At 32.4% G+C, this 14894-nt stretch overlaps 3 protein-coding genes across 6 annotated transcripts; 2 read left to right on the top strand and 1 right to left on the bottom strand.

The window, feature by feature from the left end:
• Nucleotides 1–227: 227 nt before the first annotated feature.
• Nucleotides 228–3434, top strand: LOC148252864 (putative protein FAR1-RELATED SEQUENCE 10). 2 transcript variants are annotated; one of them, XM_088207240.1, is made up of 4 exons: nucleotides 228–337; nucleotides 645–1739; nucleotides 1825–2268; nucleotides 2348–3434. In XM_088207240.1, the coding sequence occupies exons 2-4, from the start codon at nucleotides 720–722 to the stop codon at nucleotides 2957–2959; spliced, it is 2076 nt and encodes a 691-aa protein (XP_088063366.1). In that variant the 5' UTR covers nucleotides 228–337; nucleotides 645–719; the 3' UTR covers nucleotides 2960–3434. The 2 variants fall into 2 exon arrangements, with proteins under 2 accessions (XP_088063366.1, XP_088063365.1); XM_088207239.1 differs by having other exon boundaries at nucleotides 237–337; nucleotides 629–1739.
• LOC110813385 (TPD1 protein homolog 1) lies at nucleotides 269–14813 on the top strand. 3 transcript variants are annotated; one of them, XM_088207246.1, is made up of 5 exons: nucleotides 269–337; nucleotides 4966–5068; nucleotides 13090–13273; nucleotides 13987–14130; nucleotides 14358–14813. In XM_088207246.1, exons 3-5 carry the CDS (start codon nucleotides 13144–13146, stop codon nucleotides 14690–14692), a joined length of 609 nt encoding a protein of 202 aa, XP_088063372.1. In that variant the 5' UTR covers nucleotides 269–337; nucleotides 4966–5068; nucleotides 13090–13143; the 3' UTR covers nucleotides 14693–14813. The 3 variants fall into 3 exon arrangements, with proteins under 3 accessions (XP_088063372.1, XP_088063371.1, XP_021896175.2); XM_088207245.1 differs by lacking the exons at nucleotides 269–337; nucleotides 4966–5068 and adding an exon at nucleotides 12606–12758; XM_022040483.2 differs by lacking the exons at nucleotides 269–337; nucleotides 4966–5068 and having other exon boundaries at nucleotides 12774–13273.
• On the bottom strand, nucleotides 7072–7925 carry LOC110813392 (uncharacterized). The gene has a single exon (XM_022040497.2). The coding sequence runs from the start codon at nucleotides 7837–7839 to the stop codon at nucleotides 7129–7131; it is 711 nt and encodes a 236-aa protein (XP_021896189.1). The 5' UTR covers nucleotides 7840–7925; the 3' UTR covers nucleotides 7072–7128.
• Nucleotides 14814–14894: the final 81 nt, after the last annotated feature.

The following is a 14894-nucleotide window of genomic DNA, read 5'->3' as shown; positions in this document are numbered from 1 at the left end:
TTTAAAAAAAAATATTACGTTATAAATATAATTTTTTAAAAAATAATTCAATTGAATTTCATACATAAAATATTTTAAAGCATCATGATTATTGTGCATTTAGAAATATATATATTTTTTTTAAAAAATTATTTATGAAGATAAAAATAAAAAATAATTTAATAAGAAGGAAAATCAAGTTAAACGGGCCAAATGATTTCGGGTCCGACCCGTCACCTAATGGGAGGAGTCAGTATGTTAATTTGTGAACATTTTCATAAATACAAACGAGGGAAAAGGAGAGAAAGAGGTGATGCTCGGGCTGGAGAAGCAAAAGGGTTTAAGAAATTTCTCTCTGGTACGTTGAATTTCATTTTCAACTGGATCTCTTTCTATAATTTCCAGCTTACAGAGTTTAAATGCATGAACATCTTCGCCTATCTGGGTTCTTCGTTTTTCTTTAAAAATTTGTCCTTTTAGTTTTTTTTTTCTCTGTAGCTTGAACACAAAAACTTGACTTCTAGCACTACTTGTATTATAGTCTTTTTCACTGAAATGGGTTGAGTTTAGATTATCCTTTTCTGGAATCTTGGATTGAAATTAATTAATTTGATTGTTTTTGGTAACTCTTGTTTCTTGTTCCAACTAGATGGTTCTTTTACCAGGTTCTGAGTGAGGTTTAAGATCAGATAAACAATAATTCTATTATATTTAGATATATACTTTATCAAGTTTGAGGAATGACATCACTTTCGTCAAAAAATATATGGATGAGGAAGCAGCAATGTCCATGTGGGGATTGGAAATGTTATGTCACACATGAAGGAGATGTTGAGGAAAATTCAATGGTATCTCAGTTGGTAAAAAGTGAACCCCTTTCGGTGGAGGTCATGGTTGCCCCATATGTGGGGATGGTGTTTAAGAGTGATGAGGATGCATTCGAGTATTATGGGAATTTCGCAAGGAAAAATGGGTTCTCTATTAGGAAAGAGAGGTCAAGGTTGAGCCCCCAATTGGGTATTTATAAACGTGACTTTGTTTGTTATCGATCTGGGTTTGCACCTGCGAGGAAAAAGCCATCTGGAGAACACCATAGGGATAGGAAGTCTGTGCGGTGTGGATGCGATGCTAAAATGTATTTGTCCAAGGAGGTAGTTGAGGGTGTTTCCCAATGGTTTGTCGTGCAGTTCAGTAATGTTCATAATCATGAACTTCTGGAAGATGAACAGGTGCGTCTCTTGCCAGCATACAGAAAGATTCATGAGGCAGATCAGGAGAGAATTCTATTACTTTCTAAAGCTGGGTTTCCAATACACCGCATTGTGAAAGTTTTGGAGTTGGAAAAGGGAATCCAAGGTGGGCAGTTGCCTTTCTTGGAGAGAGACGTCAGAAACTTTGTTCAGAACCGCAAGAAAATTGTGCAAGAAAATGATGCTATACTTTCTGAGAAACGAGAAAATGACACTATGGAACTCCTTGAGGTGTGCAAAGCTACTAAAGGGACGGATGAAGACTTTGTTTATGATTTGACAGTGGATGCAAATGATAAAGTCGAGAACATTGCATGGTCTCATGGTGATTCTGTTCATGCATACAACACATATGGTGATGTAGTTTATTTTGACACCACTTACCGGTCAATCACATATGGCATGCTTTTTGGAGCGTGGTTTGGTATTGACAACAACGGCAGACCAGTTTTCTTGGGTTGTGTTCTATTGCAGGATGAATCACCCCATTCTTTTGCTTGGGCTTTGCAGGTTCATTACTAAAATCCTTTGTTCAATTTAATACGTACTTGCATATAATTCCCCTACCTATTGTTATTCCTCAACTTACATGTAGGCTTTTGTTGGCTTCATGAAAGGAAGATGTCCAACGACAATTTTAACTGATCTTGATCCAGTGCTTAGAGACTCTATAAGAAACAAATTACCAAGCACTAAACATGTTATCTCTATATGGAGTATCTTACCTAAGTTATCTAGTTGGTTCTCCATTCCACTTGGCTCTCAGTATGCTGAATTTAGATCTGAGTTTGAAGCCTTATACCGTGTGGAGAGTGCTGAGGATTTTGAGCTACAATGGAATCAACTAGTTTCTGTGTTTGGACTAGGTTCAGATAGACATATTATTCTGCTCTTTTCTATCCGGACATCTTGGGCATTGTCATATGTGAGGGGTTACTTCCTTGCTCGAATGGCAACACCAGCATATTCAAAGTCTATAGATGCATTCTTGAAAGGAATCTTCACTCCACATACTTGTCTTCGTAGCTTCTTTGAGCAGGTATACAAATCTTCTTCTGTAACTCATGGACTAACTTTTGTAGCTTTTGATATTTTCATGTGTCCTGGGATTTTTACAGGTTGCTATGTCAGCCAATATTCAGAACCAGTCGCGTATGGAGATGCAGTATATGCATACCAAAACATGTTTGCCAATTGAAGAGCATGCACGAGGAATTCTTACTCCTTTTGCCTTCAGTGCTTTACAACATGAATTAGCACTAGCCATGCAATATGCAGCATCTGAAATGGCTGATGGATCATATCTTGTCCGTCACTTCAAGAAGATGGAAGTTGAACGTCTTGTTATATGGATACCAGAAGATGAACAGATTCATTGTTCCTGTAAAGAATTTGAATCATCAGGAATTTTATGCAGACACGCACTTCGCATATTTGTTGTAAAGAACTATTTTCAGCTTCCTGACAGATATTTTCTGACTCGATGGCGCCGAGAAAACTCTCTAGTCTTTTACGAGGATCATGCTACTCAAGCTAATACTGAGGAGTGGTTTCAGGAATTTCAATCTCTTACCGAAACACTCCTTAGAGAATCATCAGTTACTAAAGAGCAGTCTGATTATGTTCGCCAGGAACTGACAAAAGAACTCACTAGACTTATTAGTGAAGTTAGAGATATGCCAGAGAGTGATGGAGTTGCAATGGATTTTACTCTCTCACCAACTGGTTAATTCAGAAGTGGTTAATCTTTATACGAAGTGGAAACAACACCAGCTGCTTCACTGATGAGAAGAACAGAAGGGTGAAATCAACTGTAATCGAAGGGTGGTGAAAGGGCCAAAAAGATTCTACATCGTTATTTTCTACCTTTGAGGAGAAGAGTCCAACATTGGAGAAGACAAGATTGTTAGAATTAATACTCAAACTCTTTTGTTATTGGGTCCTTGACAAAAATTTTCCCTCATGATTTATTCTTGGGGTTTGCAAATGGATTGACAGATGATGACAGCCTAAGGTGGTGCACCCCTAAAATATCACGCGTGTCCTTGTCTCTCTTGATCTGTTTGGAAACAATGAAGCAATATCTTTTGCATGTTCTCTCTTGCTCTTTCTGCATTGTCTTTCTTGTAATAAGTTCTTACTTAATATCATGAGGTAAAAGAATGATGATTCTATAGCAGTGGTTTGTGCTTCCTTTTCCTCAAATGGTTCTTGCTCATGTTACTGACACCCTGATTTTATTTTGTTTCTAATACCAACATCATTATGGTTAGAAGGCAAACTAGATGAAAAGAAAAACGTTAAGGAATAATAAAATTTTGTTCTCATTGTTCAATTATTTCAACTTCTGCAGATTGTAAGAGCATTTTCCTTGGTTTCTGGTGTTGAGGTGAAGGTATTTAATATGTGGATTCGATTACATTAGTCATTTTTTCTACTGCTGTTGATAGGCTAATGTACAATTTTCGAAAATCCTTCTACTTAGTTATGTACAATTTAACTCAGCTGTTACATATCTTTGATACTATTTATCTCCAAGAGACTCAAAGGTCTAACATAACTGTAGGATAATCAGCTGGTTGTTAATGTCATGTAGAGACTGAAGCCAAATGTCTTTGTCAAATTGATTCATCACGAAGATAAAATGCTGAGATTTTTCTTATTACCGTGAAGAGAAATCCTTTAAAAGCTTTGTATTACCTTCACATTAATGAAATCTTCATTTAAGAGAAATCCTTTAATAAGAATTGCTGGCTCAGCGTTCCTTTTTAAACTCAAATTGGATGGTGTGAGAAGCAAGATCATCATCATATGTTTATCCTAGGATTTTTTAAGGGCCCTAACAGCCTGTTCAATTTCTTTACTAGATATGCCTGTTTATTCTGGCTTGCTTGAATATCATTAATGTTATTGGATCTACTATAAGAGAAAAGATGCACGATTATCTACCTAGTTGTGCTGTATAGTGTTCCTAAATGTTATATTAGTCCTTAACCAAAACTGTTTAACTCTTGTGCCTGCCTTCTTAAATTGTGAAATATCCGGAGCAGTTATTGAACATGCTTATACTGTCACTGAAGAATGAGATTTGGTATCATCTTAAAATTTTTTGTTCGCAATACATCTCTAATCAAGCAAAAAGATGTCTGCAATGGTTTAAATGTCAACTGTATGTGGTAAAATCTTCTTTGAATTTCTGGACTTAAGAACTTCAGTTGCAGGATAACGGGATTATGAAGTTCCCAGGTGAATTAGTTTTTGCATCTTATGGTGTATTAATCTTCTCTAATGCTTTCAGTTCAGCAGAGTTAAGGAGCAACTACAATAGCAGTTTTCTTTATTGGTAGAAGTTTTATTTACCACAGTACATTTTTCTGCAATATATATCTTCCATCATGAAATTTACTCTAGCTACATATCTTGATTCTGGGATATGAGAGAGCCACAATTTGGAAAGCCAGATGGCCTCAATGATCTACATTGGAACTTTCTGAATCTTCAATTTCTTATCTAGTTATAGACAAGCAAAGAGTTGGAATATTTGTACTGATGTACTTACAGGATCCCACATATACTTTATCAGAAAAGCTTTTTCTTTTGAGTGAATGTTGTACTTATGGAGTCACTCAACGTTTCATTACAAGACTCTTATCTTCTTTTGCATGATTATTGAACTGTTACGTGTTAAAATTATTGGCAATAATTTTGGCACTCACTGTATTGTCTCCATTTGCAGACAGATGGAACAGGCTCCTTCAAGTTGCAGTTCTTCTTGGCAATCAAACACTGATTCTGGAGTCCTTCTAGATCTCTCCCTCCATAACTCTGTGCTGTAACAGGTATGAAACTTGGCATGGTTCATTTCATTTTTATTCATAAGAGGGTCCCTCTTGGGGACAGACTCTTATCCATGATATTTTTCATATAAAGTATTTAATAACATGAATTAAACATGATATGTTATTTTCAGCCACATGAGTGTAGGATCTTGATTGAATGGTCGGTTTCAGTACTGTAGTTAGTAGTAGATGACAAATGAGCAGTTCTGAGCTTCTTTTATATTTTTTATTGTCATGTCATATTCACATAAATATCGCTCTAATCCCAATCTCTAATGATATATTATCGTCCACCTATCTTTTTGTATATGACGATTAAATTCTAAATCAAAAAGCTTTTGATTACCTTCTCATGGTATAGCTTAAACAATAGCATATAAGATAGAAATTTTGGTATGATATAAAAGTCAAGAGGTCTAGTGTTCGGATTCTAGTTGTCGTCCTATTTTTGTTAATCAACATACAAGAAAATAAGATGAGTCTGTACTTGATTTACGTGTTCAGTCTAGAATACTCTTAAATCAATTTCAGCATGAAGAGTAGTTAAAAGTTCTCATGAAATTGTGATTAGAAAGTTAAATAACCTTTTCTTTTGATGTGCAATTGTTCAAGCTATGGAGTCTAGGCTTCTCTTTCTTAGTAATTTAATCCTTATGAATTCATATATACATATATATATATATATCTCTCTCTTTGCATAGCCCTTGCAAACTATGCAATTATCAAATTCTGATCTTTGGGATTCTTCTGGTTAATTCCCTGATTTGGTTCTTTTAGATTTCTACATAGAAGACATTTTTCTTTCGAAATAAAAATATAGTATATACCGTCAAATACAAACACTAAATGGGTGTCAACCCGCATACAAAATTATTTACATATCAATTAAGGTGTTTATAAGAATCCTGAAATCCTTCCCAAAACATAGAGAATAATCTGTAACTAAAAAATTTAGGATCTGGAACTACTTTTTTCTAACCCTATTTTAGATCCTCCTCCATCCCCACAAAGACTATCTTGTTTTTTTCTTCTACACAATCCAAAAAATAGTAAGTGGTACGAGAGCCACATGTTTTTTTCCCCTCGCTAATACTTTTCGGACCCAGATCTCCATCCGTAACTGTGTCAGCTATAAGCTAATTAATTCCCAGGAGTCCACATGCCATGGTCCAAAGATTGTACACCAATGGATATCCAGGCAAGTGATTAATGATGAAGATTGTCTTTAATGCAGATTATGAGATAAAGATTGTTCTTAATCAATTTGTTAAGTATTAGACGGTTGCCGGAAGCCATAAATTAGATTCACAAGAATCACACATATGTTTCTAGTATTTTCTACCAAAATCAAGCCTCAGTTCTAAAGTTAATCAGCATTTCAAGATCATATTATTTAATGAGCAGTTCTGGATAATCTCATTTATAAAGAGATTATGTGGTTGTTTTCATTCTGATTAAAACTAAATCAGACTGGAGAGAGGAGTTTAAATTGTAAAGTTTTTATTTAATTTAACAATAATATAAAATAATACTATAAATAAATTTAAATTAATTAAAAACTTTATATAACTCTGCTACTTAATTTTTTTTTTTAAAAGAAAAAAACATCAACCCAAATAAAATTAATACTAATTAAGAATTAAAATAACAGTTATGAATTGTAAATTTAAAGAACATGATAATATCATATATATATATATATATATTTTTTTTTAAATTTAAGTATTCATAAATGTATATTCTTTTCATCATAATATGTTATAGCATATTTTAAAAATAAGATACTATAAACTATGATGATATGCTACTGTAAATCTTAGCTATGCCGGCAAGTTTCATATAGTTTGAAGATAAAGAAAAGAAAAACTTCTAAATAGAAGAACAAAGTTGAAAAAAAGAGGATAAAAAAAACATCAGTTAGAGAAGCACTATGAAGAAAACACAACATTAGGAAAGCTTACTGGTCATCCTAAAATAGACCAAGAAGCATATACATATATAAATGTGTAGAATATTTATTCATTTATTTAATTATATTTTATGTAAAATGGAAAATATGTTTACACAGCAATAAGTTGCTGCCGAGCTTCAATCCTAATTTCTTCTTTCATTTTTCTTATAAACTCTTCAATTTTCCTGTTCAAATCATCATCATTACTCCCTATATCTTCTGCAAACTTTGTCTTTGCATCTTCTTCTTCTTGCTTCACCAAAATCCCACTTCTTACTTCTTCTCTCTCTCCATGATCATCTTCTCCAGCCAAATCCACTCTTAATCCTTCATCATCGTCTTCTTTTTCTTCTGCGTGTTCTTCATCTTCATCTTCCACTGCTTTCTCTTCTCTTTCTTGCTCCTCTTGATCAGCTATATATATAACATTGCCTGCAACATTCTCTGAAGGCCCATCAATGGCTTCCACAACAATAAAATGCTGATCATGCTTACTGACAAAGTGGACTGACGGTTTGATTTCTTCTTCAGTAATATTCATGTTGGATTGTAATGGTGATGATGAGGATGAGGTGGAAGAAGTCAAACTTTTAACAAGAAAAGCAAGGATTCCATTACAGATGAGGAACATGTATTTCCTGTCAATAGTGTGTGTAACGAAGGAGAAGAAGAAAGTGTTGGAAAAGTAGAGATTGCAAGAATGGAGAAACAAAGAGAAGAAGCCTGAAGAGTAGCAGAGAACCAGAGGGATTAAAGAGAAGATGAACTTCAAGCTTCTTTTAACCAAATTATAATCATTCTTGTTGAGGTTGTAATCCATCTCTGTCTGTGAGCTGAATTGGATTCTTGGAATGGCTTCTAGTGAATGACTTAGAACATCCAAGGTGAGTTCTCCTTCTTATACTGGTAGTGGTTATGTGAGTGAATTTACCAAAATGGTCATAGCTTCTTGACATTAAAACGAATTTGGTAATCGTAAATTTTTTAATATTATAGTAAGTTAAGTTCTAAATCTATTGAATAAAAAATTAAAAATTTACTATTGCTAACATTAATACGTTTGTATATATATATATATATATATATGTAAGACATAAAAATTATACCTATAAACCAAGTCTCAAAAACGAAAAAGGTACAAGAAAAGAGTATTAGACCGAATCAATTCACAAAAATAAATAAGGGTTATAGTTATAACGATTCTCCTATTCAACCACTTCAACTATATCCGAACACCTTATGTTATGATATTTTATCTTAAAAGCAATCAAGAATTCGTTCATTTATGTATGATTTGATTTCTTGTACACTTTCACATAAAATTTCACCTCTAATTATTTATACAAGATTGGACATGAACTTTGATGTGGACCGTCTGATTTGGTGAAGTTGAAATGATGATCACACCACTGTATTATATTATATATATATATATATGTTAGTTGGAGAAGATCAGAAAGTCTACATGTATATCATGTGGGTCTGGACTGTTGAAGAAGAATCTTATTTCATTTGGTAGAACATTCAACGCCCTCTCCCTCTTTCTCTCTCTCTATCTCTCTCTCTCTCTCTCCCTCCCTCTCTCTCTCTCTCTCTCTCTGTCTATATATATATATATATATATGCAGATATAAACATATATTTTTATTAGTACTGTCTGCCTGAATTCTTTGAAATTTCTAGGTATCACCAGACTTGGTCAGAGACCGCCTAGGACACGGTATAAGAGTACTGAGTGCCTCACTTCCAGTATTTGCCGTGCTTGACGGTCTCTCGGTCTCCACCATGTATTCTTTTTATTTCTTAAGAAAAAAACAAAAAGTTAAATCCATTTTTTTTTATAAAATATCTAGCTACCAATTAATCACTCGGCTCTACAAACACATTAATTATATAAATTCTAAATTTTATTGAATTAAATATTATAAATCAATCATTATTAATATAGATTAGATAAATTCTCGTATTTTGTCGACTCGGCGATTTGGATAAGGGCATCCCTCTATTCCATTCCTGCGCTAGCTTAGGAATGATCGGGATGAGAAGATATAGGGGGACAATGAAGTAAACGCGAAAAATTTTGCGTTATTTTTTTGGCACCCCCTATTATGAAAGTTGATGGGCTTCCAGTAAGGTAGCTTACTTCAATTATATTAAAAGACTCTCTATGTTAAGCACTGTTTGTTTGGCTGCCGTTTTGTGTATGCCAGACGTGCTCAAACTTAATTACGTATTATAATATCATGTATTAAAAATTTTTATTTAAGTAAATTCTATCAAATTATTAATTGTATAGTTAAGATGACTAAACTTGTATATATGAATTTATTTTTAATTAATTCAATATGCTTTTTTTTTTTTTTTTTTTTTTCCATTCCCTTCCATGTTCTTAGTGTGGTTTTTTGAAGTGTTTATATGGATCTTAGCATTATGATGGGCTCGGCCCAGCCCAGCCCAGCCCCGCCCGGCCCATCATCAATAGATTTGCCTTTGCCTTTGCCTTCGCCTTTCCTAGTCTAAATGAGAGAATTGTACTACTAGAGACAAGAACTCTTTGGTTGGGATTGAAAAACTTTTCTCAATATACCTATTACAATCTTTTTTAAGAAGGCTTCTAGACATTCCTTACTTCACTTATTACATAGGTTTGTAAAATTGATTTTTTCGGACATCTCACTTGAGGAAATCATCTTCTATGTTTGATATCTCGTCTCCTGATTTTCCAACGACATAATCTACTATTCATTTTTATATATAATAAATGACTTTTTGAATGATCATATTATTAAGATATCGAGTTTTATCCACTTATTACGTATCGTACAGTTTTAAGAACTATTTCATTCTATAATATCTTATACTTTGTTTTCTCCAAACTGTCATATCTTTTTTTCACTTTTTTTTCTTTGTTGCGTTTCATAAGATTTTATTCTTCGATTTATGACATGTACTTATTTTTTTTTTCTATTATTGTTCAATGTATATAATATTTTTGAGTAATAGTTATAATTAATTCAATTTAATGCTTCTAATTTATATAAATTGGTTAAAAGTATTTAATTCAGATAACATAATATTCTTATATAATAATTAATTAATGTAATTTGAGTTTAAAACTCGGTCGTATCTGAAAGAAAATACATAGATTGTAACATTTAAGGTTCTCGTTTTGTATAGTGTATAACATTGAATCTAATTAACTACAAAACTTGTAACATCACAAAGGACAATCATCCCATACATACACAACTCTATATATGTAAATGTATAGACCATGTTATTGCCCTGGAGAATATACATACATACATATATATATATATATAAGATACTAATTAGATAGCTAACCATAATGATTAATGACATCTTCAGTACTGATCAGGCCACAAAAATGCTCCCATTGCAAAAGCTCTCTTCTCATCAAGGCTGCCATTAAAGCTGAGTCCATACTCTCTGAGAAGCAGATCCACCTTCCACTCCTCCATCTTCTCGTACTCACTCTTACTGTATCTTGGATAATGCAGAGGCATTTGGAACTCCGAACAGCACCCTCCATTAACCCTCTTCTCCTTCAACCTCTCTATCCCTACGACCTTCACCTTCTCCTCTCCCTGCTGGTTGTACCCTAAGACATGGCATGCTGAGTGAACAAACCACCTTAGAGCCGCCATGATCTTTCTGGGTCTATCAGGTTATGTGTAAGACAAGTTTAAGCTCTAGGAGAAGACATATATATATATATACATGTACATGATTGATGTACACTAATGCGTGTACGTAGATTAATCCAGGTGGAGTAAACGACAAAAAAACTGAGTAATCTAGGCATTAAGCAAAGATATAAAGAATCTTCTCTTCTAATATTCATCAATCATTTAAGTAGAGTCCAGATATTATGGCTAGAAATCTGTATGATTAAATATATATATATATACATATATATAAATGGCAATCACAGATATATATATATATATATATGTAGGTTGTATAATTTGGTTTAAAATTTAAGGAGAGAAGGCATCGTGTCCCGAGTAGGGGTTATAAGTCTCTTTTGGTGCATGACAACAATGAGTTCATAGCGAAGTTGCGTGTTTACATGCCATGACACGTTTGCTACTGTTAACGTCATACTCAATTATTTACATGTTCTGATTTGGTGCCTTCATAAATACGTTTATATATATATATATATATATATATATACATACATATTTGCTATATCAAAATTTGATAGTTATCTCTACGTGGGTAATAATAAAGATTTACGATCTTTTAAATCTCTAATTTTTTTTTTCCTCATTGTCTTCGATTATACCTTCAAATTGTTTCTCATGTACCTAAAGAATTTAATTTATGTTCAATATTTTGCATATGATAATAATTACGAAATATTATAGGTTGATAATGATTTATTTATAATAATTAATTTAATAAAATTCAAAATTTAATTTATTATTATATTAATAGAAAGTGATGACTAAATTATATTTAAATTTTAATAAATTTATTATATTTTTGGTAAAATAAATATTATGTAACAGTTTAATTTCTTTAATTGAATATTTATAATATATTAAAATTTAATATTTACGAAGTAAATATTTTTATTTAGATGTATATAACGGATTAAAATCTAATATAGTATTTTTAAATATTGAGAAAATATTATATTTTTTGAGCTAAGTGAATATTTCTTGACATTCAAACAAGGAGTTATTAACTAGTCATATATATTATATATATATATATGTATATATAAGTTCATGTGTGTGTATATTATATATAGATTTCCACTTCCACCTAATTAATTACTACTGCAAATGCTCAGTTCGGCCTCCTGATCTCCTATATACCTGCACGAACGTGATTGCTGAAGAATATCTTTTCCCACCCAAACTATTTTTGCTTTTAATCCTGTTATTAATTATACCTGTACTTATACATATATATATGTATATATATATATAATCTTCATTCATCTGCTTTTTCTATTTGTAAACAACAGATGTTCCACTTTTCCCTATCAACCATTCAATGTTATTAATGTTCTTAAAATCATTTAAATTTATCCTTATAAATTGCTAATCCACATATTTATAACTTTTTTTTTTTCAAACATACCGAGCAAAAGCACCTAGTTATATATATATATATATATATTTGTACACATACTGTTTCGACTAACTTTATATTCCACTAAAAATTACTTAAAGCATTCATGAATGGGTGTATATTAGTATAAACAATTATAAATTTTTACTAAAATAACCATTACACCGTTTTTGTATAATAAACAACATATTTTCAATATATGTATACATGGGTATATATTATTATAAACAACATATTTTCAATATATGCATATATGGGTATTATATATGTATGTATATATATATGTAAAATCAGATTGGTGTGGCTTAATTTATCGTTGTGAATCAATCTGTCTGGCATTTCCTGCAATCCTTAAAAGCAGTCAAAGAGGCAAGACCATAACTATATATATATATATATATATGTGGTATCTGGTTTTCAATAGAAAAGAATATTCTACAGCTAAAAACCGCCAAATAATCAATTATACCCTATTGTGTTATAAGTTTATCCTGCAAAAAGTAGTGGCAACTCTAGTAATTACATCCAATCAATCGTCTACTTTCAAACCTCTCGCAGCTATAAATATATCTCTTCACCTTTCAAATTGATCAGTGATATTGGTCACCTCCATTTTCGCTTACCAAGAAGGTATATTCTTCCCTGCTCTCTTTAGATGTAATGGATTACATGTATACAGACATCTACATGTATACATCATGTTTAAGTATTTTTATCAGTTGATAGATGTGTGGATAAAAAGATTAATGCCTAGCGTTAACTGGGTTTATTCGAGTGAGTGTTGGCCTGTGATATATATATATAGGTCTCTTACATATATATTGGCTTTCAAACATTAGCTATTACACTTCACTATTGATGTATCGATGTATCTGCATGCAACCATCATGTGAGTGTATGTATATATCCATGTTGAGTGTTTGGGTTATGGTTGTGATGGGTATATTTGGTGCATTTGCAGGCTAGTTTTTGAGTTACCCTTACATCCACTGCCTATATATATATATAGATATATATGTTTTGGGAAGGTTTGGTAATGGCAGGTGTGGTCGGATTGAGATCAAAGAAGCTTATTCTGAGAAGATCACCATGCTTACTCTCTATGGCTTTGGCTTTTGCCTTTCTTCTAGCATTAATGTTATCTGGTACGTGTGTGTATATATATAATCTCTTTCTCTCTACTAATCAGCTGATGAAACAAAATTTTCTAAGTGGCAGCAGTTTAGATAACAAGATTTTTCCAAGTAAAAGGAAATCAAGCATGCAAAAAGGGGAACTTATATATATATATATATTAACATGACCTTGCATGTACGCACCCTAATTCCCTCTCTAGAGTTAATTAATTACCTCTTGAATTGCTAAACTATTAATTACTGCATTAATGATTCATAATCCTCAACTCTCAACTACTGCTAAATGTATTCTAAAAAATAAAAAAATTAATAATTATTTTGTTAAATAGTTTATACATATTTTCTCTGTGTGTGTTATCTCTTAATAGTTATTTTTATTATATTACAATTGATATATATATATATTTAATTAATAAAAGTATGAATTTACAATTATTCTAAAAATGGAATTAAAGCAAAAATGGGTTTAATCTAGTTGTTAAGTAAATATAAGCATTAATTTTGGCATGAATGTCTTATATATATATACATATGTAAGTTCTTTTAAATTGTACATTTCATAAATTACATGACATTTGTATATCTATAAAAATATATGTAATGCACAACCCATGAGTCAATTTTATATCTTTATGAGGATATATAGATGTATCCTTCTTTCAATCAAAAAATATTTGGTAGTTAAAATTAATTATGGTTCAAAAATTTAATGAAAAATGCAGGTGTTGAGTCTTATCATGAAAAGGAAGAAGATGATATAGTTGGTAGGGAAGGCGGCAGAAAGAGTAGGGTAGTGATGTTTCCCAAGAACAACATAACTACTGCCCTTGCAGCTCGTAAGATGCTGCAGATGCTGCAGTCTACTGGTAACTCTCTCTCTTACAATATTACTTGTCTGTATATATATATATATCTATATATACTACCCAAATATTTTGTAGAATATATAGAATTGAAAGAAAGGTTTTTTCTCTATCCTGGCCGAACTCCACGTGTAGGTAAATCTAAGATCAATTAATTAACTAAAATGATGTTGTAATGCACATTAATTATGAAGCTTATCTTATTTTGTAAAAAAAAAACAAAATTATAGATGATGGAGACAAAAATCGGATGGGAAAATCATGTTCGAAGGACGATATAGTGATATTCCAAGGTTCATCGACTCCGCTCCCGAGTGGAATTCCGTCGTACACGGTTCAAATCCTCAACTCCTGCGTCTCCGGTTGCAGCATTGCCGACATTCACCTCAGCTGCGGCTGGTTCAGCTCTGCCCGGCTCGTAAACCCTCTTGTTTTCCGGCGTGTCCGCTATGACGATTGCATTGTTAATAATGGCGACGCTCTTGGTCCTGGACAAACCCTCTCCTTTCAATATGCCAACACTTTTCCTTACCCGCTTTATGTCTCTTCTGTTTCTTGCTGTTGATCCATGAGATCTACCACCAGTAGAAATAGAATATCGGTGTAAATTTTTGCTGCTCTTGTTTTCTTCTACTAATATTATTAGCAGAGGGTTTGTGGTAAATTGGGTTTCAACTTTTGGATCCTGGGCATGCGCTGGCTTCTCATATTTTCTACCTCATGGCCCAAATTATTCCTGTATGGTGTTCAGATTTATATCTATTTTA

Source organism: Carica papaya, chromosome 7 (genome assembly GCF_054855325.1).
Source record: "Carica papaya isolate Zhongbai chromosome 7, ASM5485532v1, whole genome shotgun sequence".
Taxonomy (NCBI): domain Eukaryota; kingdom Viridiplantae; phylum Streptophyta; class Magnoliopsida; order Brassicales; family Caricaceae; genus Carica; species Carica papaya.
The sequence above is the reverse complement of the archived record's forward strand: the minus strand, read 5'-3'. Positions and strand labels throughout refer to the sequence as shown.

Coding starts and splice junctions, on each gene's coding strand:
- LOC110813392 (XM_022040497.2), bottom strand. CDS start 7,839: ATGGATTACAACCTCAACAAGAATGATTATAATTTGGTTAAAAGAAGC.
- LOC110813385 (XM_088207246.1), top strand. CDS start 13,144: ATGTTTTGGGAAGGTTTGGTAATGGCAGGTGTGGTCGGATTGAGATCA. Junction 13,274..13,986: donor TCTAGCATTAATGTTATCTG/GTACGTGTGTGT, acceptor TGAAAAATGCAG/GTGTTGAGTCTTATCATGAA. Junction 14,131..14,357: donor GCAGATGCTGCAGTCTACTG/GTAACTCTCTCT, acceptor ACAAAATTATAG/ATGATGGAGACAAAAATCGG.
- LOC148252864 (XM_088207240.1), top strand. CDS start 720: ATGACATCACTTTCGTCAAAAAATATATGGATGAGGAAGCAGCAATGT. Junction 1,740..1,824: donor CTTTTGCTTGGGCTTTGCAG/GTTCATTACTAA, acceptor ACTTACATGTAG/GCTTTTGTTGGCTTCATGAA. Junction 2,269..2,347: donor TTCGTAGCTTCTTTGAGCAG/GTATACAAATCT, acceptor GGATTTTTACAG/GTTGCTATGTCAGCCAATAT.